The 19,744-nt window shown below is 40.4% G+C and overlaps 4 protein-coding genes across 6 annotated transcripts; 2 read left to right on the forward strand and 2 right to left on the reverse strand.

Moving 5' to 3' along the window:
* The first annotated feature begins 40 nt into the window (after nucleotides 1-40).
* Nucleotides 41-1,911, forward strand: LOC117234914 (cytochrome c oxidase assembly factor 7 homolog). The gene is made up of 3 exons (XM_033496501.1): nucleotides 41-230; nucleotides 294-428; nucleotides 648-1,911. The coding sequence occupies exons 1-3, from the start codon at nucleotides 128-130 to the stop codon at nucleotides 1,109-1,111; spliced, it is 702 nt and encodes a 233-aa protein (XP_033352392.1). The 5' UTR covers nucleotides 41-127; the 3' UTR covers nucleotides 1,112-1,911.
* Nucleotides 1,912-2,151: 240 nt separating this feature from the next.
* On the forward strand, nucleotides 2,152-6,361 carry LOC117234916 (gamma-interferon-inducible lysosomal thiol reductase-like). The gene is made up of 5 exons (XM_033496502.1): nucleotides 2,152-2,295; nucleotides 4,114-4,272; nucleotides 4,456-4,653; nucleotides 5,530-5,685; nucleotides 5,786-6,361. Exons 1-5 carry the CDS (start codon nucleotides 2,218-2,220, stop codon nucleotides 5,876-5,878), a joined length of 684 nt encoding a protein of 227 aa, XP_033352393.1. The 5' UTR covers nucleotides 2,152-2,217; the 3' UTR covers nucleotides 5,879-6,361.
* A 559-nt stretch (nucleotides 6,362-6,920) lies between these two features.
* On the reverse strand, nucleotides 6,921-14,046 carry LOC117234955 (Krueppel homolog 1-like). Of its 2 annotated transcripts, none has more exons than XM_033496546.1 (6): nucleotides 13,211-14,046; nucleotides 11,689-12,570; nucleotides 10,812-11,149; nucleotides 10,247-10,408; nucleotides 8,606-9,041; nucleotides 6,921-7,224 (listed from the first exon to the last, which is right to left on the reverse strand). In XM_033496546.1, the coding sequence occupies exons 2-6, from the start codon at nucleotides 12,557-12,559 to the stop codon at nucleotides 7,115-7,117; spliced, it is 1,917 nt and encodes a 638-aa protein (XP_033352437.1). In that variant the 5' UTR covers nucleotides 12,560-12,570; nucleotides 13,211-14,046; the 3' UTR covers nucleotides 6,921-7,114. The 2 variants fall into 2 exon arrangements, with proteins under 2 accessions (XP_033352437.1, XP_033352438.1); XM_033496547.1 differs by having other exon boundaries at nucleotides 11,689-12,576.
* A 1,911-nt stretch (nucleotides 14,047-15,957) lies between these two features.
* LOC117234897 (aladin-like) lies at nucleotides 15,958-19,743 on the reverse strand. 2 transcript variants are annotated; one of them, XM_033496474.1, is made up of 6 exons: nucleotides 19,345-19,743; nucleotides 18,779-19,168; nucleotides 18,590-18,707; nucleotides 18,049-18,518; nucleotides 17,638-17,968; nucleotides 15,958-17,571 (listed from the first exon to the last, which is right to left on the reverse strand). In XM_033496474.1, exons 2-6 carry the CDS (start codon nucleotides 19,135-19,137, stop codon nucleotides 17,263-17,265), a joined length of 1,587 nt encoding a protein of 528 aa, XP_033352365.1. In that variant the 5' UTR covers nucleotides 19,138-19,168; nucleotides 19,345-19,743; the 3' UTR covers nucleotides 15,958-17,262. The 2 variants fall into 2 exon arrangements, with proteins under 2 accessions (XP_033352365.1, XP_033352366.1); XM_033496475.1 differs by having other exon boundaries at nucleotides 17,420-17,566.
* Between the last annotated feature and the right edge of the window lies 1 nt (nucleotide 19,744).

The raw sequence follows: 19,744 nt of genomic DNA on the forward strand, positions 1-19,744 counted from the left end.
GTTCGAAAAATTACGGGATGCGCACGCATACCGTTTCATCGTTTGATTGGTCTTTAAAATAGAAACCATGTGCTTATTTTTCTGATAAGTTTGCCCGACGCTAGTAACTCAAAAGTAATCACTTAATATGGCGGCATACGATTTTAAAAAGAAAGAAGAGGTAGAAGAATATTTAAAGAATCTTTATATAGAATATCAATTTGGATGTTTAAGTGAGAAGAAAGCTGAAGGTAAGCACCGAGGCTGTTGGTGATTCTAACCTCGTATCTCAAATGTTTGACATTTTTCGATAGTTTGCCATCTTTTGGGTGATTATCATGAATCTATTAAGCAAAATCCCAAGGAGGCGCTAAATCTGTATAAGAAAAATTGTGACGAACGCGGTTATGGGAAAAGTTGCACAAAATACGGCGATTACAGAGTAATGGGTGAGTAAAAATGGCGCGTGCCTCGTACCGGGAAAATCAAAATGTTGCCCACGGTATTTTCGTCTCTTCGCCAAATATGTTATTTATATCATGTTTTATCTTTTTCAAATTTATATCGTTCGTTTAATATCTTACGTAATTAACTAATATTTAATGGTAACTAGTATTTACCGAAACTGTTATTTGCTATTTATAAATTTGCAAATTGAATTTTTATAGGTACAGAATGTGAGAAAGATTCCAAAGAAGCATTCAAATACATGCAAAGAGGTTGTGATAAGGACGATGCAAGAGGCTGCCTTCACGCAGGCGCTCTTGCGATATCTCAAGAAAAACTTGAGCCAGTCAGGGGTACTCAGGTCTTGCTTGGAATGAAACTATTAAAAAAAGCTTGCGATTTAAACCAAGAGAAAGCTTGCTTCTTTTTGTCAGGCATTTACTTAAGCGGTATCGAAGGATACGTAGAAAAGAATTTAAAAGAGGCCTATAAACTGTCATTAAAATGTTGCGAATTAAATAACCCATATGCTTGTGCTAATTTGTCTATAATGCACAAGAGGGGCGATGGTGTGCAGCAAAGTGCAGAGCTAGCAGAAACTTTCAAGACACGAGCTAACGAAATATTAAGGGATCTAAAAGAAAATAAGAGACCATTGAAATTTCATCAGGGAATCGATCCTTAATTTTATTTTGTATAAGATTGTTACATATAGTAGCTATACAGATGAAATTTTGTAGCGAATATGGTAGATCGATTAAATTATGTGTTGTTTTATCGTGCAAACAATGTGAAATACTAATTTTGACATTTGCATTCGTCGCTTTGTACAATGTCAAGAGATATCGATATTGTAAATGTTAAAGTGTTATGATATTTTCAGTTCTACGATCAACAGTGTTTTTTATCTCTGTGTAGTATTAACACTTTACCGACTGCTAGCAGTTCAACAGCATACGCACGTCCGACCGGCAGTTCGGGCGCAGATTCTCCCTGGCGCCGGTTCTGTTTCGGTTTAGACTCTCCAATACCATTCTTTTTGTTCATCGCGAGTGGTGCGTCTTTCAAATTGGTATAAAACTGTGGGAGCTTACGAAGCAACGCAACTGAACAAAGTACCTTAGTACCAAATAACAAATTACTGCTCAAATAATGAGAAAGATTGTCGACGACAAAAAGCCGATTAATAGGTTATCGGTCGGTAGGCGTCGGCGACGAAAAACCAACTAATCGGCTATCGATCGGTAAAGTGTTAATTGTTGATTAATTATTTAAAAACGAATGAACCGAAAATATTCTTGCAATAATTTATCAAATATCAAAATAGATGGATATGTATGAAAATCGAATATATATTTGTCCACAAATGTAAACAATAAATATTGTTCCTTATTATGTTACTTTTTATAACATAATGAATGACAAAGACTGTATATCTACGCAATTCACATGGTTTTTACATTAAAAGTTACTGTTAATTGCTTCGTTATTAATTTAATCGATTAATTCGCAAACCCATTACTACATCATTGTATTCTTTAGTAGTGAAAGTGAAGTTACATGTGAATTACTGTCTGTAGTACCGTATGAAGTACCGTCTACTATGTACGATTTCCCGTCTCTCTTCTCTTCCCTGCCTCTCTCGTATCGCTCTTTCTATCGGCCCCTCCTACATTTTCAAAGTCTCCCTCCTTGGCACAGGTTCGACGTCGCTATAGACTGTGGACTATAGATTATAGATAAAGCTGGTTTAAAAGCTGTTGGCCAGTTTGTCGGTATACCAGAAAGACCATGCGGTGCTACCTGTTCAGTACGAGCAGCTCGATCACGGCCATACTCGCTGTCGCGTTCCTCGGCCATAGTGCTTTGGTAAGTGAGAATTCCTTTAATTTCACTTTTCATAGTTTGTATTTTCGATAAATATGTGTTCATAAGAGATTCTATCTCACGTGTGAAATTTTTATTTATTTTCCACTTAAAATGTAAGATTCTCCATTTAGAATGTCGAGTTTCTGTACATTTCCACATAGAACGTGGGATGTCTTTTTATTGTAGTTTTCAATGTAGAATTTCCATATGTTTTTATTTGAAAGAGATCTGGAATATAGGATGTTTTATTATTCCCATTTGGAATGTGAAATTTCCGCTTATTTAGGTTATAAAAGTTTTATTTATTTCTATAGACATGTAGACCTTGTATTTGTTCCCATTTAAAACGTAGAATCTCTCTCTCTCTCTCTTTCTATTTCCATTTAATATGTAGAATTTTTAAATATAGTAAGTAAAGCTATTTATATCGTATTTTTTTTGCACTAAATGTGACATGTATTTCGAATGTAAATAAAACGATGTATTAGAAACAAAGAAAGAGGAAATCGCTCGATAAATGAATTATTACCATGAATGTGTTGACTCGTTCCTTCCCATCATGGTTAAGATAACTGGTTATACGACGACAGTATTATAATGGGCAAATTGTCTTTAAATTATAATTACCTATTGTTTCCAACAGATTTTTGTCACAACTTACGTTGAATTCGCTGTTGAAGTTTGCTTACGTTTTATGATTCCTTTTACTAGATAATGAAGAGACAGAAATAAAATTTCAAATTTCAAATTATCAAAAAGTTTGATCTGTTGGTCGTATCTTTGTTTTAATATCGTTGCCGACTTTTAAAATAACAAGTATATAACATGAAATAATAATTGACATTCGTGGTAAATCTAATCTGAAAGTTCTTATTTTGACACATCGATGAAAAAAGCTATCAAGACGAAAGCCGGTTTTCAAGAAGTTTTTCCCCTCGAGTATCGTACAACATTGAAACCTGTTTATCGATTATTCGCGATGATCCTGTTTCTTTGTTCCAAAAGCTACGAGAGGTTACTTATAGAAATTTATTACGAAAATATTCGTTATAATGTCATTAAATTAATCACTGATCGAATTGTCAAATTGATTAATTAATCACAGAGCAAATAAATAACATTATACAATTCTTTATAACACGCCGACTATTTGTAGTAATTATCGTTAGATCATGGTTATATCTATAGATATACATATCGAGAAACGTACGTATATAAAATATCGAACATAAAAGATATTTGTTATAATGTTTAATATTAAAGCATATTCTTATCGAAACTCCATTCCTTTAGTTTAATTGTAAAAATACCAATTCGATAAGTGATAAGTATAGAGAACGGAAGACGGGATACACACGATATCTATATAACAGAGAATTTTATTCTAGTTTGTCATACGTTGTAATGTTTGGAAGGACGAAGAACGTTTTATTACAAGCCGAAATAAAAATATAAAGTTGCGTGAAAATCTGCTTTCAGGTACCTTTGTATTGAAATGTAATCGCACACACATTTTTTATTTCTAATCTATTTGTAATTTATATCAACGAAATATTAAATAATATACCTATCGTTCGCACAATTTATGTAAACGTAGGATAGCAATAGCCGAATTTTATCGACTCCCCTATGGGGTTACGAGGCTTCCGATTACCTCTCTCGCAAACTACGCCAAACGACAGTCTCTTACGATAACTTGTACTAATTTACGCTCGCTTAAACTAACTTGAACCTAATTCGTCGGTTAAAATATAATTAAGCGTAAGATGATCGACAACCATATCGTAGACTCGTGATCGTTCTGTGATAACTGTGTAGGTGGCCGGCGGCGAGTCGAATGCAGCGATAGATGTGGGAGTTTATTACGAATCGCTATGCCCAGATAGCATACGGTGGATCAAGCAGCAACTATTGCCGCAATACGATGTATTGAAAGATTACATCAGAGTCACTTTCGTTCCGTACGGGAAAGCATCGGTGAGTGGTCCTATCGCACTTTGCTATGTCATTACCTACTATGTCGGACGCGCAACTAATACGGTTTACGCTAAACGCGATAGATAAATAAGAAATAGAATAACGTCGGCAAATACAACGTATCGTACGAATCGAGCCGTATGTCATTTATTCTTATATACTTATTTACATCTAAATAAATAGCATTGGCAAGATCCAATCACGCAAAAATGGCGCTTCGCGTGTCAGCACGGAGAAGCTGAGTGCAATGGGAACAAGGCTCAGGCGTGCGGTATTCACGCGATTCAGAACGGAGAAACGGCTGATAAGGTTCAACAACATACCGTGGCGCTAGTTGGTTGCGCAATGACCTCGCAGTTTCCGCCATCCTCTCTTTCACAGGTACTCGTTATTTTTATTTACCTTTTCTGCCATCTTTCTCGAAACTAGAAATTTAACCGAATATAATTAAACCAATAAAAGACATTGAATTTTCACACGTTGTTAGATACTACTGTGCAAACTTTTTAGAAATTCTTCGATATACAGTGCCCTATATCAAATGTTCTAAAACGCGCGTAGAATTGTTTAGAATCGTTTATTTATAATTGCCCTGTGAGAACAAAAGTAATCGGAAATCGTAGGTAAATTGTTGGAAAATCGTTTGGTTGACCGATTCCCGAAAGTCGATTAGCCCGAAAGGATAAAAGAGGAGGAGAACAAAAGAGGAAAGGCCTTTCTCGCCAAATGGAAATGTTTCGTTTCTACGAATCAGTGCGAAGATATTTGACGCTATCTCGGATCCGTTGATATCTGTTCTTGAAACGCGTTTAATCAAAGATCGATCGGTAATTTGGAAAACAATTAAAATTTTGATAGATAGTCGGCTGATAGAAAAGGAAGATAATCAGTGGCCAAGTTTTTAGCCAAGTGTTCGTGTATTTTCGTATCGATTTTTAAGCATGTTAAAGAGAAGAGCAAATATCGATGGATTAAAAGCTGACAAGTTCGTCGATAAAGAAACTCGCGCTACACAAATTTTTCATTAACCGTTTACACCGTTCTAACGTAACAATTAACGTTAACGTCGTATGATTAATAATCCTTTAGCTTGAACTTTACGTTAAACGATCGCCTAAAAATACGACGAATTTTGCTGCTTCGTCGAAATAAGAACAAACTTAAAATATAAAAATCGAAGGTTCGCGACGGGATTAAAGCAAACCTGTTACCCGAGGAATCTTTTCTTCGAGACAAAAGTACGAAACGATTTTCCAGTGTGCCAAGAACGTAGGATTGAGCGAGCAGATCCAAGAGAAGATGAACGAGTGCATCAAGAGTTCTCTGTCGGACGATCTGTTGGTCGCGTATGGCGAGAAAACGAAAGAGTTGGCCGCGAGACTCTCTTTCGTTCCAACGATCACGATCAACGGGGTGAGTACTCGGCATTACGAGCACGTTTCTTCTACAAGAGCTCGATTAATAGCGAATCACGTTTCAAACGTTAATTCGTCGTGTTTTCCGTCTGTTGCAGGAGATACAAACCAAGGCGCTGAACAATTTCTTCAAACTAATTTGCGACAAACTGGCGGAGGGGGCGAAACCGTCTCGGTGCAGCACAGCTTGAAAATAAACCGTTGCTTAACCCTATCGCCACTAAAACATCTCTGTAGTGGGTCAGATTGCTTTTTATACAAAGCTTGCTGCAGCATGTCATCGTTACGATCCGCGCGAGGGGCCATTACAGTAGGTTAACGACAAGCTCGATATAGGGAAAAAAAAAGAGAAGGCGGTACTTAAGCTGTTAGACTAATCCGATTAGCTCGGATGCTTGTCGAGTGCCGCCACAGATTTATCTAATTTAGTTGACTCGAAATATATCCTTCCAAGTTTTTACACCAGATCTATCGATCAACTGGAACGCAGTTAGTCGATCGACAAACAACGAATCAAGTATTTCCTTTTTACAATTTTGTCATTTTTCCTCAAACGGAATAACCAGTTAATGTACAATTTGCGGAATTTCATCGGTTTTACTAGCACGTAAGTTTTGTTAACATAAGCAACGGGGTACTTATTAATATCGATAACTCGTGACTCGTGAAGTCTAGATCGTTAAAAATTTTACAAATCACGAGTTTATTATTCTTCTTATTATTGTTATTCTTATTATTCTTCAAACTTATTGGAATGCTTCGAATTCAAGTAATTCGAATTAAATTAATAGGAACGAGGACTCGTTGTTCGTAACGCTTTCTACGAACGAAAATATCGCGATGTATTTTGTACAAAAATACTTGTATAGTGAGTCGTTTTCTTAAGGATGTGCAACGATTCGGAGAAAGAAGTCAGAATTCGAACGCCCTTTCGACGAAACTGCGTTCTGCGTTTGAGGATTACATCGTATCGTAGAAAAATTGTCGCTGTCTCTGACTCGATGTACGACGAATAAATAAAAAGTCCACGTTTTATAAGCATAGCCAAGGTTTCTTAATTTCTATATCTTCGTATTAATTTCGTAAATTTTCTTATTAACGATAACGCGATAATAACAAAATTATATCGTGAAACAAATCAGTTCGTTCGCAAAATCGGTAACGTTATCGATAATATTCAGATAGCAAACGTCACTTTTTCTTAAAAAGTCAAAAATAAGATAACATCGGACGTAATAGTCAAAATCGTGTATTTAATGATATATACAACGGTCTATGTACAAAAATATATCTGTCGATGAAATTTATCTAATCGAGCGAAAGCGTATAAAAATCGAATACAAAAAGAAATGGAAACGAGTCTTTGGAAATATGGCGCGTTCACCGCGAAGTCTTCTTCGATCCTCCTCCTATGATAAACATGTTTCTCAACCGTCGATGAAAACCGCGTCATCGAGGCTGCTTAGTTCGAGAAACTGTTGTTCGATATCGGAACCGAGCTCTTGGAAGTCGGGCACTTCATCCTCGACCTGGTACCCTGTAAAGTAGAAAACAGATTTGAACGACCACTGTGCGCTAGTTTCGCGAATCTAGTTTAAAGACCTAGACCTAGACTCGACCCTTAAGTCGATCAAACTCCATTAGCTCGGTGATCGAAATTTTATTATTACGCACGTACAACGACGAGACTAGCTTCGATATACATACACGTACGCGTATTTATAATTCTATGAATAAACATAAATCCGAACGAAACGCGATATCGATGAATTTCTCTCGATAAATTCATATCGAGATACTGCTTCCGGCTGCTGATCCGTTGTTTTAAAATATCTTTTAAATTGCTCGCCGCACATCGTTCAAAATACCACAGGGAGTATGCGATAATGGAAATACGCGCGAAATCGTACGTATCGATACGAACGAGCGATTATCGTCGATCATAAATGGTATGAAACTTAACGATTGGAAAAATGAAACGCCCGCATATACGGTATGCACGACGATGCACTCGAGCCGTACCTAGCCTAGAGCCTATCGCTGATAAACAGCGAACGAAGAACGATTTTAGAAAGGAGTAGAGTGGGGATCGACGATGTGGCTGTATTATTTGGTAGAAAATCGCGGGCTCGAGGGCTGGAATTTAAAAGGGCACGCGTGTGTCGCACGTGGCAGCCGCGTCGTCTGTTTTGGCGCGTGCGTTACGTGCGTGTGCTCCCGGCCAAAAAAGTCGGGAATATTATTTTAAGACTCGGTGTGGGGTAAACGCGTAAAGCGTGTTTGAACCTCCTCTGAGATTAAGCATGGTGGAAGCGAAACGCGCACTGTCATCGGCGGCGCCGTTACTATTTACCGGGACAGAAAAAGGCAGCACGCGCGGACCAGTACAATGAAGATTCGTACGGGTCGCTCGAACAACGCTGCTCGACTTTTTGTTCGAAACGGTAGGAGTCGCGTCTGTTTTATCGCGCGTTCTCGGAATTTTTCTCGAGCTTGCCGTCCATTTACTTCGAACATAGGCGAGAAGGTGTTCGACGCTCCGCGAATTTTACGAAAAATCGATGCATAGACTCTGCCGTAGGTTAAATCTCTAGCGGACAACAAAATCGGATTAGTTGCAACGTTTCTTGGTCAGCCGACGAATAAAAGTAGATAAAACGTGCCCGATGAATAAAAGATCGAAGATAATATGGTTATTGCTGTAAAGTGTACGAAAGAAACGATCGTACAATTTCCATTCTTGGCAAATTTTAATGATATCCCTGTAAAGTATGATCCGTCGATACGAATGCGTAAAGTATGAATGCGTCGATGATTTCTTAGAAATCGCAGAGAATCTCCTCCTATCGATGATTCGTTGATCGGTCGAAGCGACGCGACCGATCTTTCTAACGTTAATCGTGAATCGTTCCCCTTACCTGTACCTTCCACGTGCGATCCTGACGCACTGACATCGTCGATGAGAAAGCGTTTCACAGATTCGATCGGCACGTACTCTTGATTGCTGTCAAGGTTCATGGAAATCCGATCGACCTGACACAGATTCGTCTGGAACAGGTCCGCGTCCTCGTCCGCGTAAGACTCCGAAGTCTTATACGTTCGATAATTCGATTCCGTGGTGTAAACGATCGCCGTTCGCGCTTGTTGTTGCTGTTGCCTCGAACTAGTAGAAATCGGATCGTGCCGCGAGTTGCTTGAACTTTTAGTCAGGTTAGCCGAAGCCTTGCCGTCCGATGTCAATGACAAGTTGGACAGCGGCGTCGTTGGTTCCGAGTGATTTTTCACGTGTTTCCTGAGACTCGACGGGTCTGTGTACCTTTTTCCGCATCCGCTAACCTGACACGCGTACGGTTTCTGAAAATTTGCGCAAGCATTTTGTTAAAAATATTTTTTATAAACTAAGTTTATTTTCCTGTCTAGCGCTGATCTGACTTTGCTATAGCTGTTCGCTATAGTTCGAACACGAACACATAGTATCGTACAGGCAAGTATTCGCTACGGTAATTCGATAACGCGAAATATTCGTAGCAGATTTATTCGTCTCTTTTGAGATTCTTGTTTTTGTTCGATAAAAGTCGCGGATATCTAGGTGGATATTTAAAAGAACGGAACTGTACAAGCGGCTCTATTCGTGTACGCTAGTATTGCCTGGTACGTGTAAACAGATGATACTACACGGCAGTGAAACGATTTAGGCGGTAATGGTAATTATTGGTTGGAAAGCAGCTGGACAAAAGGTAATTGTCGAGCGATAATTGCGTTAAGTAGCCGTTATTCGTTGAGCGACAAAATTATCGTGTCCGCGTCTTTTTAAAGCGATAATACATTTTTTTATTGTTACAATAGCAAAATGTTACGTTTCGCGTATCGTAATTCGCAAGCTTTTCGAGTTATCGAGTCAGCTTATGTTCACTGACCTTTCGTGCTACAAAATTTCAACATTGGCGATAAGCGCTTCTCTTTCTTAAAGTTACTCTACGATCGAGTAATATCGCGCGCGATACGTTTTACGTAATTTTAATTACAAAAAATATCCATTTATCCAAATTTCAAAGTACTTCGATACAACGATAGCTCGAGTTTTCACGCGCTTGCAGTTGAAAGATACGAAAGAATATCGAAGAGGTTCGATCGCGTAAATATCAAAGGATCGCTGTACGAAAATAAATTGCTAATAAAAATGACCGAGCGATTAATACGCAATTATGCGACAACTTTTTACTCGTCTTTCGTCACCTGTTCGAATAATCATAATTGAAAACCAACTGTACGCAAATGCGAATACCATATGATGAAATATCGTTCTTTAATTGCGATCGTCTTACGTAACGTAAGAACGCTGTATCGATATTTATCCCAAGATAGCTAAATCAGACGCGCGCAGGCGATTGAAATCAAACCATAAATATGTTTTTAAGTTATGCAAATAGCTGACTTGTTAAAACGACCGATTTTGCTCCTTCCTCCTTTTAAATATATATACACACATTTATGATAATCCGGGTATCGTAGTTCAAGCAGGTTTCAATCTGTATAACTAAATAAAATAACAAACTCACCGTGTCGTAATGAGTCCTCTGATGTTTTGCACGATCACTGCTGTTACTGAACGCTTTGGAGCAACCGCGATGCTGACAGGCGTACGGTCTTTCTCCCGTATGAGATCTTTGGTGAATCTTCAGGTTCTCCAATCGTGAAAACGCCTTCTTGCATCCGGTGAACTGTAAAAATGAAAGTACAATTAATTACACCATAGCTCTACTTATGGTGGTTTCGATTAAAATGCAACAGCTTAGAGAAAGTTTGAAGCAAAACCACAGAAGAAACATATTCGCTTCGACCAACATGTTCGAGAAGAGTTCAACAGAAGAGGGTTTTTGAGTAAGAACGAAGAACGACTTCTTAATCTCGAATAAACGATTCGAAGAATAATTATTTCTCCTTGCGTTTCCGCTGTCGCATAAAATACGTACTTTCAACTTTTTACGGACAATAAGTATCGATGATACTTAAACGCGTGAATCTTCTAGCATATTGTGTATTTGAGAGTTTGACGAATACTTCGAACTAACCGCTGTAACAAAGTATACCACTTGATATAACGAGATATAAAAGAACCCATACCGGACACTTATTAGGCTTTTCTCCGCTATGGACCCTCATATGAATCAGTAGCTTGTATCTGGCGTTAAAAGGTCGAACACGCGGACATCCTTGCCAAAGGCAAGCGAATTCATCTTGGCCGCTTACGGAACCAGCGTAACCCTCTCCCTCTTTGTCTTTATCCTTGTCCCTGTCCCTTTGAACCCGTCTTCCGTGTCCATGCGCGTTCGACGACGAGGATTCCACGTGTCTTCTTTCGATATGTCGAACCAGACCCTCTTGTTCGGCGAAAGCGCAGCCACAGTCTATCCATCGGCACTGATACGTCGACGTCAAGTTGTCGTCTGTCGTTGAACAGTCTGAAACGGAAACAAACATGTCATCAGCGTGTAAACAAGCCGTAGATCTCGAGACTCGTTAAGGAAACTACTCGAAACTACTCGCTGCACTCGAGAGTGGTAGTCGAGTGCTACTTTTTCGTATTTCTATTTATTTGTCACGTTCTTAAAACAAGCATGATTCTTACCGCCACTTCCTGCGTACATCGGGTAACGAGAAAGAGAACGATTAATCGTTGAACGGTGCGAGATCGGTGGCTCCCGAAAGTACCTTACGTCTTACTAAGTATACTACAGAGTGCTATAGCAAGATACGATTTAAGATTATTTCCTTTGAAATATGAAATTTACGATTGAAAATATGCTGCTACACTTCGGCGTAATACACTATAATTTAATCAAACGCATAAATAGCGTAAAAAAGTGAAAAAAAAGTGAGAAACAAACCAATGACCATAACGACAGCTTACCGAATTGTACTTTAAGAATCGCGTAAATCGATACGCATACATATATACTAATGGTCGACGAATATTAACTAAAAACAGCTTTAGACTCACCGAAAGATTTGCTTCGGGTGTCCGTGTCGCTCGCAGGCTTGGACACCGGCACTCTTCTGTCGGTCAGCAACAGTCCTTCGTTCCTGGGCAGAACAACTTGATTCGCAAATCCGTCGTTCAATCCAGTATCGTTGACGAAATTCATCGTGGAAACGCAGGTTTGCTGGCCGGATACCAAGTGTCCAACCGCGTAGCAAGATCCGTTCAGGTTGGAAAACGGATCCTGAAGCTCTTCCAGGTACGTGGACGACGGGGAAGAAGGAGACTCCACGTTGCTTAACAACGACGTAGGATCGCCTCTGATTAAACTAAGATCGAATTCGTCCGTGGCTGCCTGCATGCAACCGTTGAACGCCTGATCGTCCGTTTGATTATGAAGGACGAGGGGCAAAGAGGTCAAGGATACGTCGTCCTGATACTCTTGGTAATCCTGATATCCCTGGTACTCTGGATAGATCGTATTACAGAAAGTTCTTGAGAAAGAGAATGCAGAACCAACGGATGGTAATCTTTGGCTATTGGAACAGTCCGATGCTTCGCTGCGAACGACATTGTTCCAGGTTGGCGTGGTAGCTTCGCTACTTGTGCTTACTGGCGACCTGTCTGTGGACGAATACGGTTGACAGGGATACTGGAAGACGGTGGTGAGTTGCTCCCAGTCCGTGTACTCTCTGGGGCTGAAATTGTTTGGCAGAACGGGAGAGGAGACGCTGTCTGCGTGAGAAGCGATCCAACAGGATTGATCGCTGGTGTTTATGGTCGCGACAGGTGCCAGGTGCAAACTGTTGAAAGCCTCCTGTTTCGTGTTCTTGGAAACCGCCCGTTGCACGTCCTCTTCGTTTCTGTTCGCGTGGTAATCTTCGAGATGCATGTCGCCGCAACCTGAAACTTTCGTTTTTCCGTAAATTTTCCGATATAAAATTGACTTCGCGATACGGAACGGAAGGTTGGCATTCATTGGCAAAATTATACGTGGCAGGCTGGCGTATAACGGAAAGTTACAGAGGCTTTAAGAAGACGAGTCGGGATGTTGCAACGAGTGACGCGCGATAGAAAGCGATAGTGGGTCGAGTAATCGCGAGTAGCACGTGAGTGAAACGGTATTGCAGGAATTTCTGGAATTACCGAGCCTCCAACTAACGTGCGATAGCATTCATGAATGAACCGTATGTTCGACGATAAATGAAGCTCGCATAGGTTCATGGACCTTTAATAAAATTCAGTTGCCGTTATTTTCAACTACCGTTTACTAATTTTAGTTCCGATCGTTTGACTTTGAACTCTCGATGCTCGTCGCGATATCCACGCTCGAAAACAACGTTCGACGCGGAATTCGTTTCTCGTTCCATTCGTTAACGACGTATTTACTTATTCTCCTTCTTGCGAATGCCGCGACCATCGATCACAAATCGAACCAACTTAAGAAATCGGTGCTATCGAATCACCAACCGACCAACGACATCACGATGCTGCAACCAACTTAATAACCTCCGTCCGAGAAAACTTCACACTGTCCACTTACGAGATCCGCCCGATCGATCAGACTCCCCAAACAAACTCCGCGGACACCGAGCGTGTCGCAGAAAATTTCTTCTTCGATAAATCGTCGACGACTCTTCCAACGTGATAAGCTTATCACTTGTCAAGGTCTACGCGTCACGCGCGATGGCGCGATCTTGATCGCGACGAGGAAGAATCGAGCGGCTACAGGGTGGCCGAACGAACGCCTGGACACTTTGCGCCTATCCGATCCTGAAGATACAGCTCGGCTACACCCGTTCCCGCGTCACTGCGACGACTATCAGCCAGGACAAGACATCGTAGTGCTCTTCCAGCGGACGACACGGAGGATCCCCTCCATCCCTGCGCCAGAAGCAAGGAAAGAAATCTTCGAGAAGGGTACGCGCCGCCCACTCGCGTGGCCGTGCTTCGTTTCCCTCGTGCAAGCAAAGAAGAAGAAGAAGAAGAAAAATAAGAAGAGGAGAAGAGAAGATCGTCCGGCACTTGTGCATTTCTCTGCACTTGCCTCGACCTCGTCGGTTTCAGGGTGGCACGACACATCTGCGTGCGCGTCTGTCGTCTCCCTTTTCCCTCGCTGCTGCTCCTTCGAATTCGTCTTCCACGGCACGTTTTTGTCTCTTCTTAGATCGTTCGAACCGATCGTCATACCCGATGGATTGTCTTCGAGGCTGACGAACTGCTACCAGATTGCGTCATCCGTTGTTTAGCGTTGTCCGAATGCCTTTTGATTCGTGCGATTAATCGACCGGCATTCCCTTGATTGGCTGCTGAACAGGATCGATCGGTATTGCCTTCGTGGTTAAAGAAGCGGACGTTGTATGGGAGGGCGTGGAATCGCGGAGGTGGCGGCGGTGGTGGTGGTTGTTTGACGGATCCAGAATCCAAGAATCGAGAGGGCGGTGCATGGATCTACGGGGTTGTTGCGAATGAGAATCGGCGAGTTGGTCGCGGTTTACAAATTAACTCTCTACCAAAGCATAGATTACGTTATGCCTGACTTATGCGTGCACGCGTGTCCGTACGCGTGTACATATGGATTACTTTGTACATCGTACTTTTATAAATTACCAAAGGATCGCTGAAAATTAATCGAACGTATACGAGTTTTAATTTCCTTTCTCAAAGTATTCTTACAGTTATCCAGAGCGCAGGATTTATTTTTAACCGGTCATTGACGCCGAGAAGCGATTCGGTAGTTGGACGTCGCGTGGCGATCGGTATCTCTTTGAAAATCTGTTAAGGAATATTCAAAGTCGAGGTGCATCGGGCCTCGGGCGAGAGATGGAAGCGGTGAAAGTGGCGGGAGAAGGGGTGCTTAGACCGATCTTTCGTCGCTCGAACCCCGAGAATCGGGTGCAAGGCAAAAAACGTAAAACCAGCTGCCGCACACGCGTCACTTATTAACAACAGCTTCTTCGCGCGCACACATGAGGGCAAGTCGTTCACTCCTTCCTCCTATTACAGCCTACTATTATTTCACTGACCTCCCCGTTCTCCTCCTCCTCCTCCTCCTCCTCGTTCTCCTTCCTCGCATCTCGGACTTTCGCATAAATGCGCTTGATATCGTTGCGTTCTTCATTCGGTATTGCGTTGCTTATGTTTCGAATACTTTACGCCGCATTAGGGTAACCGTCGCTAGTTGTTTCAAGTTTTTGGTAAGTTTAGGGGCGTGTCGATGGAATACCGCATGCTGGATGTACCTAAAGTTTTGGAAATTATTTCCATTATGTTAACCCTCTCGCGCTCCATGTTTCGTATACTATACGCTGTATTGGTCTCGTTAGTTCAAAAATGCCCTACCATTCTGAAACTGAACAAAATTCAAGTTTCGTTTGCTTCTCTTTGCTCAATTTAAGATAACAGCTGTCTGTATTTGAAGCTGTGGAAACAACTTGAAGCTCGGTTCTGAAAGGGACGAGGAAGCAGACTTGAGAAAAGATTTGTCATTTCGTGGTTTCGTGTAAATGATTTTCGTGTCGTTTAAAGCTATATAGGAATTTGGATTGCTTAGAGAAACGGTTTGAAAGTATAGCAGGGAATACGAGGAATTTAAAGGTACAAGGAACATTAAAAGTTAGTAGATTGAATATGCTCGACCGTTTAATTTCTTCTCAAATGTACTAACCTACGACTAATATCTAAATATAAAAGTACAAATGGAGGACAGCACGAAAATTCGTAGAAAACTATATATTATTCTTATTGCATTACCCAACTTTTCTTATTATCGCATTCTTTTAAGTACGATAAAACAAAATGCGCGATACTTTCTAATTGGCGTATGTGGCTTGTCATGTATAGTCGCATTAAAGAATCCGAGCAAGTTAGAACGAGCCAAGGAAGAATAAGAAAAATGGTAGACTATCGTACTTGGTTCATTGACTGGCCAGTCCAAAACGCGTTGTTATGATTCCATAGCGATTCTGGCGACATCGTGATCCTCGAAAGTCGGAATGTCCTCTGTTTCTTCCAAGCAAACGCACACAGAAGCGCGATCGTGCATCCTTCTATTCAACCCTTGTGTATGTATAAATGCGTGTATATAGTATGTACTGTACATCTTGACTGCTGCACTCACGCATACGCACGCATACATATATGCACGCATGCGTTCACAGTTGCATCTTATGGTCGGGTTATACGTCATATTACGGGTAGATAAGTGATAGAGTGGCACATGTGGCCTGCCAGCCCTCTATGCTTACATTATACATACTATGCCAGCTCTCGACCACGCTTTTTTGTCCAGGCACCTGTCAACTCCGTTCGTACCATAGTCACCGCATGTGTACGACTGCCATTAAAATAAATATACTGGAAAAAGGATTTCGATCGTACACCCCATACGGATGCAATAACAGAGAAAGAATGAAGAAGGGAGAGAAAAAAAAGGTGCCTTAACGAACGTTTAATCGAAGGGGATTCAACGCGACTCGTCCCTTCGCGATTTCCAAAAGGCTATCTACGTAAGTGAGATTGAGTTTCCATGTTCCGTCCATTTGATCAGTACCACGATGACAATTGACAACTGTTTCTCTGATTAGAAACGAAGTTGAAAATGTCCTTAGTTTGAATTTTAGTTATATACATCGACCATCAAAAACGTTATTCTATTTAGTTATTACATTTATTGGAAAACCAAACGATTTTATTTTATTCGCTGTTTCGCATTTATATGATACGAACTATTAAACAAATTTACAATAAAGTAACTACAAGATATAAGAATAGGGAAGAACTTTCAACTTGTACCAAATGTCAACAGATATCCTAATTATGGTCGGCACAATTGTAAGTGTACTTACTATTAGAAATTAGAATTACAATTTTATTTTTTTAATATCTGATTTTTACGTTTACTAGAAATACGCATTGATCTCTCGAAGAAACGTCTTCTATGGTAACCGATATGACGATGATTAATAGAAAAAAATAGAAAGTAAAGTATAATGAAGTAATTGAACATTATAGTGTGAGTATACTCCTCAATGAGTTTTCCTATGCAGTCTATGAAATCTATATCTTGTAAATCGTAAAAAAAAACTGCGTTTGAGAAACTTATATTTAGGACGATGGAGTTTCTAGAACGATGGATAAATAACGCCGTAAAATATATTGAAAATAGTGCGGGACGCATCGCATATATACATAAGTACGTGTCGACGTTCAGCATTCGGTCAAGCGACGTAAAAATAGAAAGACGTGCGCTCTGCATGTGACTTCGTATAATTAGGTACCGAACCCGAGAGCCGTCTCGTAGTATATCCCATACGTTAGAAAGATAGCACATTAGAACTTAACACGGGGCTGAACGATGTTTTTTCCCCTAGGCACGTTGACGGATCGGTTATGAAACATTATATAATTTCTGACGGGACGTGATGTGGCATGCGAGAACGTCGTGCCTGATCTATACGAACGAACGATTTATTGCTCTTTCATACTCCGTTTAACAAAAATATTTGGACCCTTGTATAAAAATTAACAGATAAAAAAAAAAGCTAAAGATAGAATTTTCGTAGCTCTTGCTCGACAAGATAACAATCGATATAATCAGTAAATGGCAGTCAAATCGAAATTGTATGTATCGTGCCTTAACAACGAGTGCGATGAAACTGAAGTACTCGTATTCGTAACAGGAGCAATTTTCTTCTCGATTATTGGAAAGTGTTGGATACGACCACTACTCCATACAATTGTTAAACAAATTACATTGCCTGATCCTTTTTGACACTTTTGATAAAAGTCCATGCAATTAGGAACTTCGCCCGGAAATCCCTTTATAAGACAACTCGGTTTAACGTCAATCACACGTGACAGATTTCCTAGTTTGGTTTTAATCAATGCGATGTATGGGCTGTCCTAAGTAATTAACAGATCTATCGTTAGACTATTATCTTTTGAATTAAATTTCGAGAAGGAACATACCTGGAAGAGGATAGCAAGATATCTTCCTGTAGGGTCCCACTCCATTGCAGTTATTCTTCCGCCGACAGTAACGTAACTGCCACTGTCATCCAACGAAAAGTTAACTCTTGTTAAATCCATCAGAGGCACGGCCAGTTTGACGTCGTCGAGAGAAGGCTTCTTAACATCGAAAATATTTTCTTGCAGAGGTAAAGAAAAGATTGTGGCAGGGTCTTCGTTCGATGCAAACAACAGAGTCAAATTAGGACCGAAACACGCAACAGCCACACGACCATTAGGCACTGTCCATTTATCTGCGTGCCATAACGTTGCTACTCCTGTGTTCCAAATTCTATGCATAGTTGTTAATACGTGAAATAAAATTGTATGCGACGTAAGAGATAAGAATACAAAACCAATAATACGGTATACCTAAATATATTTCTACACGAGGCTGAAAACAAATGAGAACCGCAAGACGACCAACGAGCGAAACATAGGCCGTCACCTCCGACTCGTCTCAATGGAACACCCTCTTTTTTAGAAGTATCCCAGATAATCATACGTGTATCAGCTGGAGAACAAGATACCAATAGATCACCCTGCGGATGCCATCTAACGCTTGTTACAGGAGCATGATTTCTTTGTTTTAGCAACACCGCGTGACTGAGAATATTACTGGCTGCCCCTAATTCTATCGTCCAAACTAAGACACCTGTGTGACACGCTACTGCCAGTTCTTTGCCAGCGAATGGTCTCCAATTTATACAACAAACAGACTTTTGAGCGCCGTGTCTTAAAATCGGTATTATCGGTGCTCCACGAGTAAATATACGTATACGATCGTCCCATGTAACTACTGCTAGTCGCGCGCAGTGTGGATGCCATGAGATACACCTGGCCTACAAATTAATACTGCGAATATAACATATACCGCGAGAAACATATACTGCGGTTTATGTTAATACCGTACCAAAGATGTTTCCCAGTCCCTTGTGTGAACAACGTCCGCAACCGATCCAGATCCAGAAGTAGGTAAAGTTTCTTTCTGATATATTCCTTTGTCTACTAAATCTAACATCCACTTGAGCCTAAAATTAAAATAATGGAAAATCAGATATTAAAATTAAACAAATATTTCTGTACCAGCTGTTATTAATACCTCGTAGCTATCAAATGCAAGATTGGTGTAATTTCTTGCGGTTCTGCGGACGCAGCCAGACAAACAGCATCGATTAATCCTTTCTCTCTGCATACGCTAGCCAGCCTTCTAAAGATGCTATCGTAAACTGGTAAAAACAAATCACCGGCACAAGCTGTGCGTGCCGTTTCGCGTGTAGCAAGAATATCAGAAGTAATAGAAACTTCTGGATAGTCTCGCAGATATTTGGCAAAAGGTCGTAATTCATTGGTCAGGTTATCACAATCACAGTAATGTAAAACGTCCTCTATAAGTGCAACAGTAGCCAAGTCATCGGCAGAAGGGCAATCAAATTCACGCAGAGACAATATTTTTATCATAATTACTCGTTTAGATACGTACTTGTCTAACCTATAAAAATAAGATACGAAAGAATAAAATTCTACAGATATTTATGCGCAGGAAATAAATAACGAATAACCACAAGATAGCTATTCTCTTGGAAAAATGAAAGACAATTATTGGAACGAGTAGATTTGAAAAAGAAAGACCAGTTAAAATACTTTGAGATGAAACGAATCTTATACCTTTGTTACATCTAAAGCCGGATAAAATGGCGAACGAAAGTTTACATCGGTTACCATGGCAACATCCAATCGTGACACAGAAACGTAATACTATTGCGCATGTGGCAATTGGCTCCTATTCAAAACGTTTCAATCACGAAGACAAACTTTTAGTCAAGTTTGCTACTAGAAATTCGCATGACATTCAACGTGTGTGCATTCGTGTATTACGATTTAGTCCAAAAATCTCGCAAACATACATTTTCTGTAAAAAGATCTTTTCGAAGTTGTGGAAACGTGATTAGAGGTTGAACATTCAGCGAGTTACGTCGAACGTGACACAGCTAGAAGTAGGGGTTCCATTGGAGCAGGGTGGGGACCAAAAGGGAGGGGTGAGGTGGGGACAGCAGTATGTGGTCGC

The sequence above is a fragment of the Bombus vosnesenskii genome, unplaced genomic scaffold (genome assembly GCF_011952255.1).
Source record: "Bombus vosnesenskii isolate JDL3184/JDL3185 unplaced genomic scaffold, Bvos_JDL3184-5_v1.1 scf7180000013311, whole genome shotgun sequence".
Lineage (NCBI taxonomy): Eukaryota > Metazoa > Arthropoda > Insecta > Hymenoptera > Apidae > Bombus > Bombus vosnesenskii.